Raw genomic sequence first — 14,764 nt, 5'->3', positions numbered from 1 at the left:
TTCTCATGGTATTTTCTTTATATCATTGTCTGCAATGACGTCACGAACTGTAGTAGTCTTCTGGTACAGCGATGCGACATCGAAACTTTAAAAATTCATAGTTTTTTTTTTCTGAATCATTGTTTCCTCGATCTTTCACTACTGCAAAATGTTCTTTGCTGCTTTCACTCAGTCCATATTTAAATTTGGGTTTCGGTTTCCTTTATGAAGTTATACAGTTGTGCCCCTTCAAATTCCTGCATGTTCGACTCTTTTCTACGCTTCCAGGGGAGCGTTTCATCAACGAGTTCGTCGGAGGTTTTCACCGACAAATTTGCTATCAGCCAATCAGACGCAAGGATTTCAGTAGCTTTTAACAGTTGTCAGTGTAAATCACTGACAAAAAGTTTCATGAAACGGTCCCCAGATCTGCACGGAGGATTCACGAGCCTCCAGACAAATCATTACATAAGACCGTTCTCATTATATAAGACATGGGTAGTCCATGACCGACACAGAGTGTCACACAGAGTGTCTTTCAGGACAGAGGTAGTACAGAGTAAACACAGGCAAGCATTTTATGGCGAGGATGTCCATTGTAATCGATTGATGCCGGGTTTGTTCAAAGGCTTATCCAGATAAGGGTATCGTCAGATATTTGGCCTATAGGAAAATGTGTAGTAGAAATGGAGAAGTCTACAAAAAGCTGGACGACGGGCGGTGTCGAAAATCGATTGTGACAGAAATAAGCTGTTCGATGAGCGCTGTCGGAAAAAAAAAATTCTGTGATGTGGAGACATGAAAACTTTCAGCATGCATAACTACTTTTGCGTTTTCGTGTTTTTGATGGGTGTCGCCGACGTTTTCGGCGCCAATATCGTTATGTCGAACATGTACGGTGAAGGGAGCCACTTTTTGGCTGGTGCCTCCATCGCAGAAGCCTTGGTTCGTCGAGGACACAACGTGACGAGCCTCATTAGCCGAGCTTACGATCAGCGGGCGAGTGATCCCCAGTTCTCGTACATGAAGTTCGCCATCTTCGAGCATCATAACAAGTCCATGGAGGAGGTTCGGTACACCTTCAAGCGTTTCAACACGCTAGCGTTTGTTGATCCTACTCGCCAGATTATGGAATTGTCTCCGTTTCTGGTGAACATGTCCAAGGATTGCAGAGATATTGTCACAGACGAATCGATGTTGATGCGTCTAAAAGATACTGATACTATCGTCATGGACATCACTTGGCCTTGTGCCGCGGTGATCAGACGGGTGTTAGAGCGTAAATTCCACAAGGACATCAAATTAGTGTCGTTAAATCCATTCACACCACAAGGAATGTCTATTTTCATGTTTGGAACGAGTTTCAACCCTTCCTACCAATCAGAAATGGGCCTCGGCTTTACGGATTCCATGACATTTTCGCAGAGATTCTTAAATACCTTGCAATGCGTCGGGTTTTATATCTTAATGAAATATAAGTCACTGCAAAATTACATGCAGCTAGCAAGAGACATTGGCTTGGACGAGTCCAGGTTTTACGCGTGGAGCTATTACAAGGAGTTTGATCTAAACTTGTTAAGTTCGGATTTTTCCACCGAGTTCTCGTTCCCGTTGAACCCAAATTTCATACCCGTGGGCGGCCTAACGGCCCGGCCGGCGAAACAGCTCAGTGAGGTACGGTTAAAGACGTGTTATCCCGAACAGTAATAATATCCATGTTGACCAAGTACTAAACCCTGACTAACAACCACTTTGAAGATAGTCATCAGGACTCAAATATAAATTATTACAGTCAATATTCAAATGTTCCTCAAACCGCCGAACAAATATGGTTTTGTCGAGTAGTGTTTAGTACCATGTCAGAAGAAAAGTGCAATTAATGGTTCACGATAAGACATTTTCTGTCATTATGTTACCTAACCTTAGACCCTATACTTATTTCTTATAGACCCTATTCTTATTTCTTATACACCTACATGTACTGACATGTGTTCAGAAATTCCAAACTTTCATATTTGATAGTTCATCCATAGCTCTATGGCACTATACTCGATACACGTGCAACCATATTGCTTGTCAGATTGGGTGATTATGTAACTTTTCCTACTGGTTTGTAAAAGAACAATAATGCATGCAATAAAAATCGTCTCATTACTTAGATTCCAGTGGAAGAAGGTGGAAGGCCTGTAGGTTACGAGGCGACGAAATAATTGCCTCATCTTTCCCCCTCTCACACGTCTTTTGTCTCTACTATTCATTGCGTAGGAACTCGAAAAAATCATGCAGAGTTCTGGTGACGATGGCGTCATTTTATTCTCCCTCGGGACGTACTTCTCCGAGGCCGTCACTCGGACCAAGCCGGAGATTGCCGAAATGTTCGTCACAGCCTTCGACCGGTTGCCACAAAAAGTCATCTGGCAGACCAAAGACGTGGGGAACCTGAAGCTGCCGTCGAACGTGTTTACGACACCTTGGGTTCCTCAAAACGATTTGCTGGGTAAGAAAAAATATGGGCACAGTTCTGCTCTAGAGGCACCGTGGCATAGTGGCTAGTATGGTAGGTGTTCAACCCACCGACCGGGTCTATAACGACCGACCGTGCATTATAATGGCATTGCGCGTACAGAAAGAAAATGTACGCATGGGACTACGCGCAACGGTGTTCGATTCTTCACTGGGCTACGCTACCGAGTAAAATGTGGCGAAAACAACTAACTATTCCCTCTAAATTACCGAAATTTAGCAAAATCGAATAAGGTTTATCGTGTAACTACATATAACTAGGCCTACCTTTGCTGACTCGTTGTTAGATGTGGAGTATCCTTCCGTAATAAATTTGACGATTTTGACCGCAAAATTGTCACCGCCGCTTGTACGATCGTGCACACACGTTACACATACACATGACATAAACATTTTGTCGCCCGCTACGACCGTACGAGTTGATGCAGAAACGAGAAATGAATGAGAAAAAACAAACCGACTCATCTAATTTATTTCAATTACGATGAAAAGTTTTCTAATGAAAATCAAGTCAAATTCATCAAACAGTCCTTCAAAAGTAATATCGAAGGATTCAAAATATATTCAAATATTATTGGGGAAAAAATGACGGCTAGAAAAAAAACAGCGGTCTGTCGAAAAAACGCATTTAAGTGCCCTTTATACATATTGTCAGGGTGGTCGGTTGAAATGAGCGGGCAACTGAGTGCGGAAAAAATGACACCCCACGCGTTCGAAGCCGCCATCTAATAGCGCGTACCTCAGATCGCATTTTCAGTGCGCGCTTGTGAATCCCGAGTATTTTCTCCACACGTGAGTAAAATTTCAGGCAAATTGTGAGATTTTTCACATTTTTATTGATAGAAAAACGTTAGGTGTCCGGTATTATGAACACCCAACCATACTCCTAATTCCCGATCAGTGGACCCGAGTTCTAGTCCAGTGCAGTGCTTATACGTCCTTGGACAAGATGATTATCACCCACGATTTCCCTCTCGACACAGGTGTATATAAATGGGTACCTGATTACTTTCTCTTACAAGATACGATTTGTATCATGAACATAGAATTTGAATGCAAAAGTCCATCAATAATTGTCACATGTTTAAAGGACTGTTTTATGAGGGTGAAAGAAATGTGTTCATCTGCGTGTAGTAGATTGTACAGTAGTCATCTTACAATTGCTTTGCCCTCGAAACAACCTTCATTGTCATTCCTCAATAGCACTTGAGGGAACGAGTTAAGGAATCCTGTGGTTATGATTTCCAGCTTTATGCTGCGCCAACCCTGCTGGAAAAAACACGGCGTTCCACAGTGTGTCCACAGTGTGTCTGCATAGCTGACTATATTTGAAAGTGCTTGAACTTAACAGTGTAAAGATGATTTCACACTGTGGTGTGGTTTTTTTACATTGTGTTGACATGTTAGATCCAAATGTTCTGTTTCACACTGTGGATGATTCATATTGTGTTTGCACAGTGAAACGCTCGAATTTTACGATGTGAAGAGATTTCACACTGTGTACACACATTGTTTCTCATCGCGTTTCACACTGTGGAACACTATGTTCTTTCAAGCAGGAAACCTGTATCAGAAATATTCTTTTTTTCACCACTATTATTTCTTGCACCACAAGTGGTACGAATAGCAGTAAAAGGCAACATCATATGAAAACAAATCGTTTTGAGCGCCACGATTTTCCTTTCCTGACTCTGGTAACGAAGGCCACCCAAAGACCAGAGTGTTTCTCTACCACGGCGGGAATAACGGTTTCCAGGAGGCCTGCTACCACGGGGTACCTCTCGTGGTCTTTCCTCTCCAAGGCGACCAGTACGACATTGGAGCGAGGGTGGAGAAGAGAGGAATCGGACGACAGCTTGACAAGATGCATCTGACTGCTGAGAACATTTATGAAGCTCTGAATGACGTCATCAACGATCCAAGGTTCGTTAAACATTGGTATACCTCTGTCCTACAAATATACATGTACAATGCAATAAACAATTATATCACTGACATGCTGTTATCATTATTATCATCCAAGTTAGATCATCATCTTCGAGTATGTTATAAGTCTTTATAACAAGTTTTCAGGTAAAAGACTTTAAATTTCATTTATCATGGCGATATTTCTCGAAATGAGGAAACTGTATGACAGAAAAAAACACGCATTTTTGGCAGAATTACTGGAACCGCAGACGGTTCATAAAAATCCGATGTTATATAGAACACTTGCAGAATTATATCAAAAGTTTTGCCAACTGCATATGTTAGAGAATTATACGAGGAGATGTCTCATTTCCTCACAATTTTGCCATCGATTTTAACACTACATCACAACATCCTGATGTGGAAATAGTTAGGCCTACTTTGCAACTGTAAGGTATACCGCCAGCTTGTAACTCTCTCGGCGACTTATATGGACTGAAGCTACGGTCACAAAGGTTCGTACGAACGACGCCTTCGTACGAATGTCAGTGTTCGTACGAATTCTGGAGTTCGTAGAGATTCGTAGATGGGGCACAGATTCTTCGGCCTTCTTACGAATTTCGTACGAACGCTGTTTAATTCGGAAGAACAACTTAAGGCCATTTAGTGAAACGAAATGATTTTCACTTATACAATGGCCCTAGAATTTGTGCGTTTTTCGTAAGAATGCGTTTTTCGTAAGAAAAGAGTTATTCTTTCGTCAGACTTACGATTTGTTTTTGTCATATGATGGTCGCACCTTGTACGTGCAACTCACTGCACTCTCAAGTCCTTCGTAAGAAGATTTTACGAATTGTTTGTGTATATCTAGACGGGGTTGTTAAAAAGACGCTGCCGTGTCCTGTCGAAAATTTTTCTCCATCTCTTCTTCGTAATCTTCAAACTCCTCCTCCCTGTCACTTCTGATGTCCGTCATGTCTTCCTGAGGTTGTTGCTCCAACTCTCCACCTCTCGCGCCTTCCTCCTCATCTCCCTCCTTTCATTTCTTGCCCTTCTCCCTTTTCCCTTTGATTGCCTTCCCTTTTGGTCCAATTTTTAACAGAGATGGTTTCTGGTCGAACACTTTGAACAGAGTGAGGATTTGAACTCAACAGTTGCACAAATTGTGTACCTACGTCTTACGAGTCCCTCACGAACGCCTTACAAACTCGAAGAATTGTTCGTAAGAACACTGTACGAATCTCCGTTCGTATGACATTCTTACGAAAGACGTAAGAGGCCTCAGTCATCGTAAGAATTTAAGGCTTCTAGAATTGTCTCTCGACAATACATTCTTGCGTAGTTCTTACGATGTTCGTACGACGTTCGTACGGCTGCCTTACGAAGAGAGGGTTTCGTACAAAGTTAAAAAAAAAATCTTGGACAAGACCATCGACCAGGCTACGCACTTACGTACGATCTACGAACTGTCTACGAACACTGGTTTCGTACGGCCTTCTTAAGAAGATCTTACGAAATGGTCTAAGAATCGTTCGTACGGCGTTCGCAGCAGTTTTTAATGTAATGGTATTTGTGACCGAGCCTTTATCGTAAATCATAGACAGAGATTACAAAGATCAAGTTTTGACGAATACGTTAGCAAATACCTCCTCTGCCCCCCCCCCCTCCCCCGAAAAAAGTAACTATTACACCAGGCTATACTTTGACAACGCAAAAAAAAAATGACGTGAACGAGATCAGTCTCTCTTTTCGATTTCATTTCACAGCTAACAAATATATAATGGTTATGTAAAACTTATAATTTTGAGACTTACCGATTACTTACTGATGTGGCTGCAACTATGATGATGTAATTTCTTAAAACAAGTAGAACCTCAATAGACCAGATTATCTGTAACATGTCCCATTTTCTTCTTTTTTTCCCTTTTGCCTAAAGTTGTTACGTGATTTATCATGTAGGCCTACTCTATTTTTTAGAGTCATCTCGAATATGGAAGGAATTAAGTAAACTTCAGGATACTCATAATATGATGAGAATAACAATGCTTGATTTGTATGTCAATTTGTCTATAGGTATGCAAGGACAGCAAAACATGTGTCAGCAATCATGAACGACCAACCACTGTCGCCACGTGATCGAGCTGCGCACTGGATTGAACACGTGATCAAATATGGCGGAGAATATCTGCGTTCCAAAGGACCTGAGCTGTCGTTAGTCCAATATTACATGATAGACGTACTAGCGTTATATCTTACCTTATTTCTTATTATGCTAATCTTCCTATTTCTCATTTTGCGTTGTGTATTGTCCCTGCTTTTGCGAATTGTTTATGGGAAGACAAAGCAGAAAAAAGAGTAATGTTTTTCAAAATGTCCAACTCTCCTAACATTGTCTTAATAATTCTACCTTATAAAGATATGATCACACTTTTTCCACCCCATCGTTTCACGTCCAAGTTATATTCTGACATAATATAATACTATTCAATGTGTCTGAAACAAAACTTAAATTGACCGTTTTACTCAATCTTGGCGCAAGAGAAAGAGAGGGGGAAATGAATGTGTGTATGCCACCATCCATGCATAAAAAAAAGCAACAAAAAGTCTAATTTTAGGCTAAGATTAAAAAAGGGTCAACCCCCAATGAATGTTGAGTTTGTATATAAATACCTAAGCAAGGCCGGCGGAACGGGTGCGGGGCTCGGGCCTCCACAAGAAACTCGACCATGGCACCAGAAGTTGCGCTGAAGGCATTTTCTTTCTTTTTGTTTTTGTTTTTTTGTTAGCTCATGAAAACCGGAAGTGCGCCCCCACCCTCCTTGAAAACGTGGCGCCGGCCATGCAATACGTAGTTTTTTAACCATTTTATCTATTATGAAGGCTCCCCTAAATGTTATTTGCCACGGAGAGTAATGATGATATTATAAGAGATGACGAAATGAATATGAAATACTTATGAAACATTCTGCAGAGAAATTGAGGACACTCGGATAATTCATTCAAAAATTGTTATTTCTAATATTTTGATCAATAATGTATGTGCTGCCTAGATGTCACAAAAGTAGGACATTGAAAAGATGATAAATGATACGAATTTCAAAATGGCGTATCGAAAGACTCAGTAGCAACCGTCACACTGGCAAAAGATCCATTCTACTTTGGAAACATTTAAGAATTACGTATATTTCAAATAGATGAAGAGTTGTAAGTTTAAAATAACACTTTTTTTTTCTAATGGAAAATAAACGTAATGCTCATGCTACGGAATGAAAAGTCGCACGAGTCTTTTGTTTTAATGAAGAAATTGACCCGCCGCTAATCTCGCAGAGTCGCCCAATGTACAGATTTACGTTTCAATAAGGACAAAATAAGGATGAAAGTAGAGTGAAGTGTAAAAAACACATTGTCAGAGATCGTATACAAGAAAACATCGTTATAACAAGCTAGTGTTGTAGAAGTACAGCCTGTAGCGGCGCTCTTTCCCAGATTTTCATTTTCCGTGCATACCGTTTCACCGTCTGAACACTTAAAAAAAGAGAGAAGAAGCTCGGCTAGACTTCCCATTCTCAGCGAAGATATTTAAGTGGTAGAAATAACCAATGTCCAAGACCTTTGATTGGGTAGAACAATTGTACGTATCATTGATACTATAATCAAATTTGTTTTCGTTCATCATCGTCAGTACACATTGCACATGTCAATAAACACAATTTTTAAAAATTCCTTTTATTGTTTACCTCTTTGGACATCTCTATATTTTCACACCCATGCATGCATTCTTTAAAAACATTTCTGTTGTTACCAGATTATATTTTCGGGCAAGTCAATGTCCATCAGTGATTAGGCAAACAATACTGCGTGTAAATTGACATTCACTGAGGTTCCCACCAATGTAAATAAAAGGGGGTAAATAGGGGTGTGGTGCGTTTTAATGAGAGCCTAACCATTGTTAGGTCTCGGTACATAGGGCCTACCATGTACCTACACTTCAGTATGATATCGCGCCCCCACTAGTGGCATGAACAACCTGATACATTCCTCTTTTGGTAATAAAGCACATCCTTTCTGAGTAGTTTACCAATGGGGAACTTCAGAATGATATTGCGCCCCCTAGTGGCATGAACAACCTGATACATTCCTCTTTGGTAAAAGCACGTCCTTTCTCAGTAGTCTACCAATGAGGGACTATTTTCATTAGTATGCTACATAGTCAAATGCCGGTCCGTCCGGAATGATGTCAATAATTTCAATTAAAGGAAACCAATGCCGAAAATGTAAAGGCCGTGTCACACCAGCCTTGCGTGCGACTTGCAAAGAACAATTTTGACTACCCGGAGGTCCCCGTGGATATCCGCACATGACAGTACCTAGCATGTATCTCAAAAGTAGTCGCCCGAAGGTGCGCACGCATATTTTTTTACCCGCAACCGTGTTTAGGCCCTGTCACACCTTTCCGGGCAAGCTACACGGGCTTGTTACGTGTAGGGATTTTCTAGCATACCGGACATTCATGAGGGCGGAAAAGGATTTGTGCGAGTCAACGCATGTGTCTTACTTGCTGGACGCGTTATGCTTGCGAGTATACTGTGTGACCTTTGTACCAGTCGCGTGGGGGCTGACAACTTAGTGAAGGAATTCCTCTAATGGAATGGCTGAAATCTCACAGAATTTCATTATCTTGGGTGCATACGGGACTGCGAAGTACCTGCGTGGGAATTGCCTGGGAAGTACTGCCGCTAAGGGTCTCCTACTGGCGTTCTGCGTGGACCTCTACGGGCATTCCCGCGACTCACCCGGAAAAAGTTTTGGTCATGCTCAAAACTTGGCTGCGGTTAAATCGGACTTGCGTGAGCACCTCCGGGCAACTACGCGCTAGATACTATCAGGTGCGGACCAACTACGGAGAACTCCTTGGAGTAAATTTGTTTTCCCGCAAGTCAAGCCGCAGAAGTTCCCCCGTACGGTATGACAAGGCATGAATGAAAATTGCAAACATTCTTGTTCGCCCGCTGAAAATCTTCTACGTCCTGGAAACTACCTCCTCGCCTCAAGCCCGCGTTATGGTGTGACACGGCCTTTAACTTTGATTGAGTGAAAGTAGCATTTTCATATAGAACACTTCAAGTGAAAGCTTCAGAAAATCGGGAAATCGATTCAACAGTCATATATCTTTAAAAATTTCGGTCGTCATTGATGGAAAAAGAGGCTAGGCCCACTACACCCGGTGATGTCATTATGAACATCAATACAAAGAAAATATAAAGACAATTGAACACACCTTTAATTTTTCTAGCATAATGAAAGAGAACTTATTTACTTACTCTGTCAGAAGGCAGAGAGAATGATATTACCCATAACATAACTGTCAGCGGCAAATCGATGGGATGTGTATTTTTCCGTGAAAAAAAATACATTTAAACATATTTTCGTTCAAAATTACGTCATAAACTGTAGAAGCCTTCTTCTCCAGCGATGGCGGCACCGAATTTTCTGATTTTCCACATTCAATGCATTCTACTAATATTGCTGCTTTCACTCAATCCTCACTGATACTTGGCTTTGGTTTCCTGTTTAACTAACCCGTTGTCCCACAGGAAAAAAAAATGACACATTTTATTATAGCTGTGATTGTCAACCATAGATAATGATTAAGCTTGTTCTTGTCATGTACCGTGGTACAGTCCATATTTATTTATTTATTTATTTATTTATTTATTTATTTATTTATTTATTTATTTATTTATTTATTTATTTATCTATTTATTTATTCATTCATTTATTTATCTATTTATTTATTCATTTATTTATCTATTTATTTATTCATTCAGTTTTCTTTACCCAGGGTAGCCACATCAGTGGTTTACACACTGTTATCCTAGGGGGTCCTGAAACAGAATGGCAAAATATAACAATTCAGCAAACACAAAATAACAAACCAAGGACATTCCTTTTTACATCGTAACATCAACGCAATATCAATACTCTATATAAATGTAGAAATGCAATATTAATCTTTGGCGATGATAATACACAGACTCACATTGCTTGAAAAAAAATGATACCTTAACATCATACAGGAATATCAAAAATAAGCGAACTCTACCCCAAGTAGAGCAGAAAACTTTAAAAATTCATAACTTTTGCATCGATTGTCAGATTTTCCTCAAACTTTGTCATGTGTTCTTATGATGTTGCTGCTTTCACTTAATCCACATTTCTCTTTGGGTTTTGATTTCCTTTATGTCCCTCATTTAGTAGTTATGAGAAGTGAATTGAATAACTTCTTTTCAGTCTGATTCTATTACAGTTGTATTGATTTAAAAAAATCAATGATAATAATGATAATGATAATGATAATAATAATAACATTATAATAATGCATTGCATTTGTAACGCTCTTAAAGAGATGGTATGGTTTTGGTAGAGATGTGGATTCGGGCTTTAACCTTTAGCGAGATAATAAAAAAAACACTTTTATGAAATATTAAACAGCAAACCATTCTAAGAGGAGTTAATGTTCATTAATGAAAATCAGTTTTGAAATGGCTGAAATATCTCAAAACAAAGTAAAACAAAGTGGTCCTAATAAAAGGCGGGTCCCATCTTTTATTAGGACCTCTTTGTTTTAGGATATCTCAGCCATTTCAAAATTGTTTTGATTGTCATCAAATCAACTTTTCACTCCTCTTATAGAATGATATGCTATTTGTTTCTAATCAACTCACAAAAAGTTTAACGTAAATCCCCATCTCAACCAAAACTATACCATCCCTTTAAAACAATGTTTCTAAACGTCTAAGCGCAATGGGGAAAGACGAAAAGAAAGGAAAGGAAAAATGAGGAAACACGAGAGAAGTACAGTATATCAAAAATACATATAACATATTAAAGCGAAGGACGATATGACTTACATCAGTGTGTATCTGTTAATGAGTTCATAAAACAAATAGAATCAATGGAGATATTCAGCAGGGGCGGATCCAGGAATTCCGTAATGAGGGGGCGTGTTTACAAAATTAAAGGGGGGGGGGGCGCACGCACCCCTCCCCCCCCCATTTTTTTCTTTTTATTTCTTTTGTTTCAACAAAAAATAAAGGGGGGGGGGTGGGCGTGCGCCGGTTGCGGTCCTCCCTGGATCCGCCCCTGTAATCAGAAACCATGCTCGTGCTGTTTGATTTGACACATGCATTTCCCACTGTAGCGAAGTTTTTCTTTTCTTCTTTTTAATATGGGATTCCGTGGTTTCTGCTTCAGTTGACACAAAACATGAAAACCATTATGGTGGTCCATATTCGATACGCACTTATTGGTGCGTTGCATTGTTTTTGTGTGTGAGAACAAAAGTGTTTACTCCGGGCACGAAATCTGAGCATGCATCGTCTTTGTTCGTTTGGCATGACAGGCGTTTACCCGCGATAATGTGAATTATGGCGGCATCCTGGTAATTTTCCATTCCACAGTCAGTTCAGACGCAACTATTACTCATTTAGAAGGCATTTAGAGGCGTAAATTTTAATTGCTGGGATGATTAGAATGATACAACCCAATAAAATGTTGTCCAAAACTGTCCATGAGCAAGAGTACCTTCACCACATGTGTGTGTGTGTGTGTGTGTGTGTGCGTTTTGAGTGTTCCCTATAGCTATGTCATTTTGGATTTACGTCTGTTTTTTTTTCTAAATTCACAGTGTATGCTGAATTTAGTTGAATGTTTTCTATCAAAATATGATTATCTTTCTGTCGCCTCAAAACAATATTGATATTACATTATCATTTTTTAATTATAATCTATTTTAGAATTAAGTGTTTGCTGGTATTAACTATCACACATACATGTTACATGTTGTATTAATTTTGTTTTGGCAATAATCCATATACACAATACTTTGTAGCTGTATAGTAGACGTTTGAGGTTTGTGTGTGTGTGTGTGTGTGTGTGCTTGTACTGTATTCAATAATATGTGTATGTACACACATATTAATCAGATGGACATTTATAGTAATGCATTCATGATAAACATGCAGTCTAAGGTATGAAAACATATTAATTTCACTGACCTCTTTTATTTCAATATTCTACTGTACTTCTTTCTTTATTTAGTATACATGTATAGGCCTATCCTAATTCATATGAATGCAGTGCTCATATCGTGCAATCAATACTACAACATACCGAATAAGGTGATGTCGTTGAACGAAAGCTGAGGAACAATGAAATGAGATCAATAAGATTTTGAGTATTTTGGCAACCGATACAGGAAAGTCGAAGTGGCCGTTTTGTATCTTTGTGCAATATTCAAGATTTTTCGACAAAGTCGTAAATGCACCGAGGCTCAAGAGCGAAGCATGCACGCAGGACAGTATTGTTGTGACGTCACGTCCACACCTCGCATTCGACACGCCCCCTCCTCGGTAGCTGCCTGTATGAATCAACATTGGAAACAGATTTCGTAAATTGCGAGATCATATGAAGGAAGATATCAACACATTTTTGTGTTTTGCATGACAGAATGCTGTGAGAGTTCTTCCACTCAGTTCTTCCACTGCAGTCATATATTTTGAGCCTAGAATATCTCATTTGAGTGCGACATTACAAACGAAGAAACGGCCAGTCTAAAAGAAATAAGAAATAAAAAAAAGAGGAAAACTTTACGTGCCAGGTTGACATTCAATCTGGTTGCAGATTGAATTGAAGGTGCGTACTGTATTCATTTAGTTTATTTTTGGCAGCTCTAATTGCGTTATCCTGCCATCTGAAAGGTAAATGAGTCGTTTTCATCAGCAGAGGGTCGGACTGTGGCCACAAGCTTCTCATCTCATTGACACGGGTGGCAAGAAAGCGGCAGGTACTTCAATCAGTGGTTCAATTCGAAAGTAAAACTTGACCGGTGCCATGTAACTATATGCGACAGGACGTACTAGCAGACGATGCTACTTTGGAACAACGTCAGCTGTCGAAACTGGCAAGGAGTCAAAGGGTCATTTTTTTTTTAAAGAGAACATTCAAACCAAATATCGACATATCAGGGATTCAAGGAATGCAGAAATACAAGTAGAACACAATAGAATTTCAATAAGAATCGGACAAGTTATCTTTTTTAAAAATGATTATTGTAAGATTCGTGTGCCCTCATAGTAAGAGAAGAAGGCAACTGCTGTTCGTGACGGTATGATAGTGAGCAACATATATATATGTATATATATATATATATATATATATATATATATATATTAGTACATTATCTTCACATTTACACATAATTTTCCTTTTTTTTTCATTTTGCTACCTTAACTAAAGGGTCCTTTACTTCCCTCCTTTAGAAGGCAGGGGGAATGATATTACCAGTAACTTAACTATGTCAGTTTCAAATCAAGTGAGTGTGTAATGAAAAGAGTTTCTGTGTAATAATATTGTTGACATTACTGTGGCATCATGAATTGTTTTTGCGTTCTTATGCAACGCTGTTGATACATGGATCTACAGAATTGATCGTGTTTATTCAATCATAGTTCATTGTACTATTAAAATCAGGAAGGTATCACATACTTCCTTAGTACTATTTTATACATGCGAAAAATCTTCGTGTTTGCGGTCGCATTACCCCTTTAAAGGGGATGGCTATTAACTGATCAGTGGCAATCAGTGGGGATACTTGGGGATGATTGTTCCAAGTGTGGGATTCAGAGTACATTATATACCTATTGGTGTGTGAAAATTATTTGCTTCAGAAAGGTCTCATATTCAAGTAATGTACAGTTTAATGCTCCGTCACTGTGCAGGCATGCTAGCCTGGAAACATTGAACTGCACATTACTTGAATATGAGACCATTCTGAAAGAAATTATTTTCACACAACAATAGATATACATAATGTACTCTTAAATGTATTTCACAAGAATTGGAACAATCATCCCCCAGTATTCCCACTGATTCCCACTGATCAGTTACTAGCCATCTCCTTTAAATAGAGAAAAAAAAACCCACGATTTCTTTCAACTGAGAAGCCCGCGAGTTAGGTGTTAGCTGTATCGACTAATAAAAAGATCATGATGAGTGTCATAACCCTGGCTTGGTTCCAGCAAAGGCACACCGGAAGACCCAAGGACATACAAAATCAACCTTGACTTTATGATCTTGTACCAACCCATATAGTAGCTTCAAAAGTAAATGAGTATAAAAAGTAGACAAATTATTTACGTGTTCATCACAACACTTTTGTCAATGTATGTCACAATATTGCAACATAGTTGTGTTTCCCTTATATACCATTCATTTTGTCTGACGTTCACCTAGTTCCTGCAAGTCTGAATTGGCCCCTCTATTTTCGAGCTCTCAGGCGTTTTCACATCAGCCC

At 39.4% G+C, this 14,764-nt stretch overlaps 1 protein-coding gene across 1 annotated transcript; it reads left to right on the top strand.

Moving 5' to 3' along the window:
* The first annotated feature begins 825 nt into the window (after positions 1-825).
* On the top strand, positions 826-6,769 carry LOC139731467 (UDP-glucuronosyltransferase 2B20-like). The gene is made up of 4 exons (XM_071642352.1): positions 826-1,653; positions 2,245-2,476; positions 4,206-4,425; positions 6,484-6,769. Exons 1-4 carry the CDS (start codon positions 826-828, stop codon positions 6,767-6,769), a joined length of 1,566 nt encoding a protein of 521 aa, XP_071498453.1.
* The last annotated feature ends 7,995 nt before the right edge of the window (positions 6,770-14,764 follow it).

The sequence above is a fragment of the Diadema antillarum genome, unplaced genomic scaffold, assembly GCF_040938485.1.
Source record: "Diadema antillarum isolate AM-2024a unplaced genomic scaffold, OU_Dant_1.0 seq00000375_RagTag, whole genome shotgun sequence".
Lineage (NCBI taxonomy): Eukaryota > Metazoa > Echinodermata > Echinoidea > Diadematoida > Diadematidae > Diadema > Diadema antillarum.
Note: the sequence above shows the minus strand (reverse complement) of the source record. Positions and strands in the feature narration are given on the sequence as shown.

What these genes read in the sequence shown, in the direction of transcription:
- LOC139731467 (XM_071642352.1), top strand. Translation starts at nt 826, where the DNA reads ATGGGTGTCGCCGACGTTTTCGGCGCCAATATCGTTATGTCGAACATG. An exon ending in CGGCGAAACAGCTCAGTGAG is followed by an intron (nt 1,654 to 2,244) that starts GTACGGTTAAAG and finishes TTCATTGCGTAG; the next exon opens with GAACTCGAAAAAATCATGCA. An exon ending in TCCTCAAAACGATTTGCTGG is followed by an intron (nt 2,477 to 4,205) that starts GTAAGAAAAAAT and finishes CTGGTAACGAAG; the next exon opens with GCCACCCAAAGACCAGAGTG.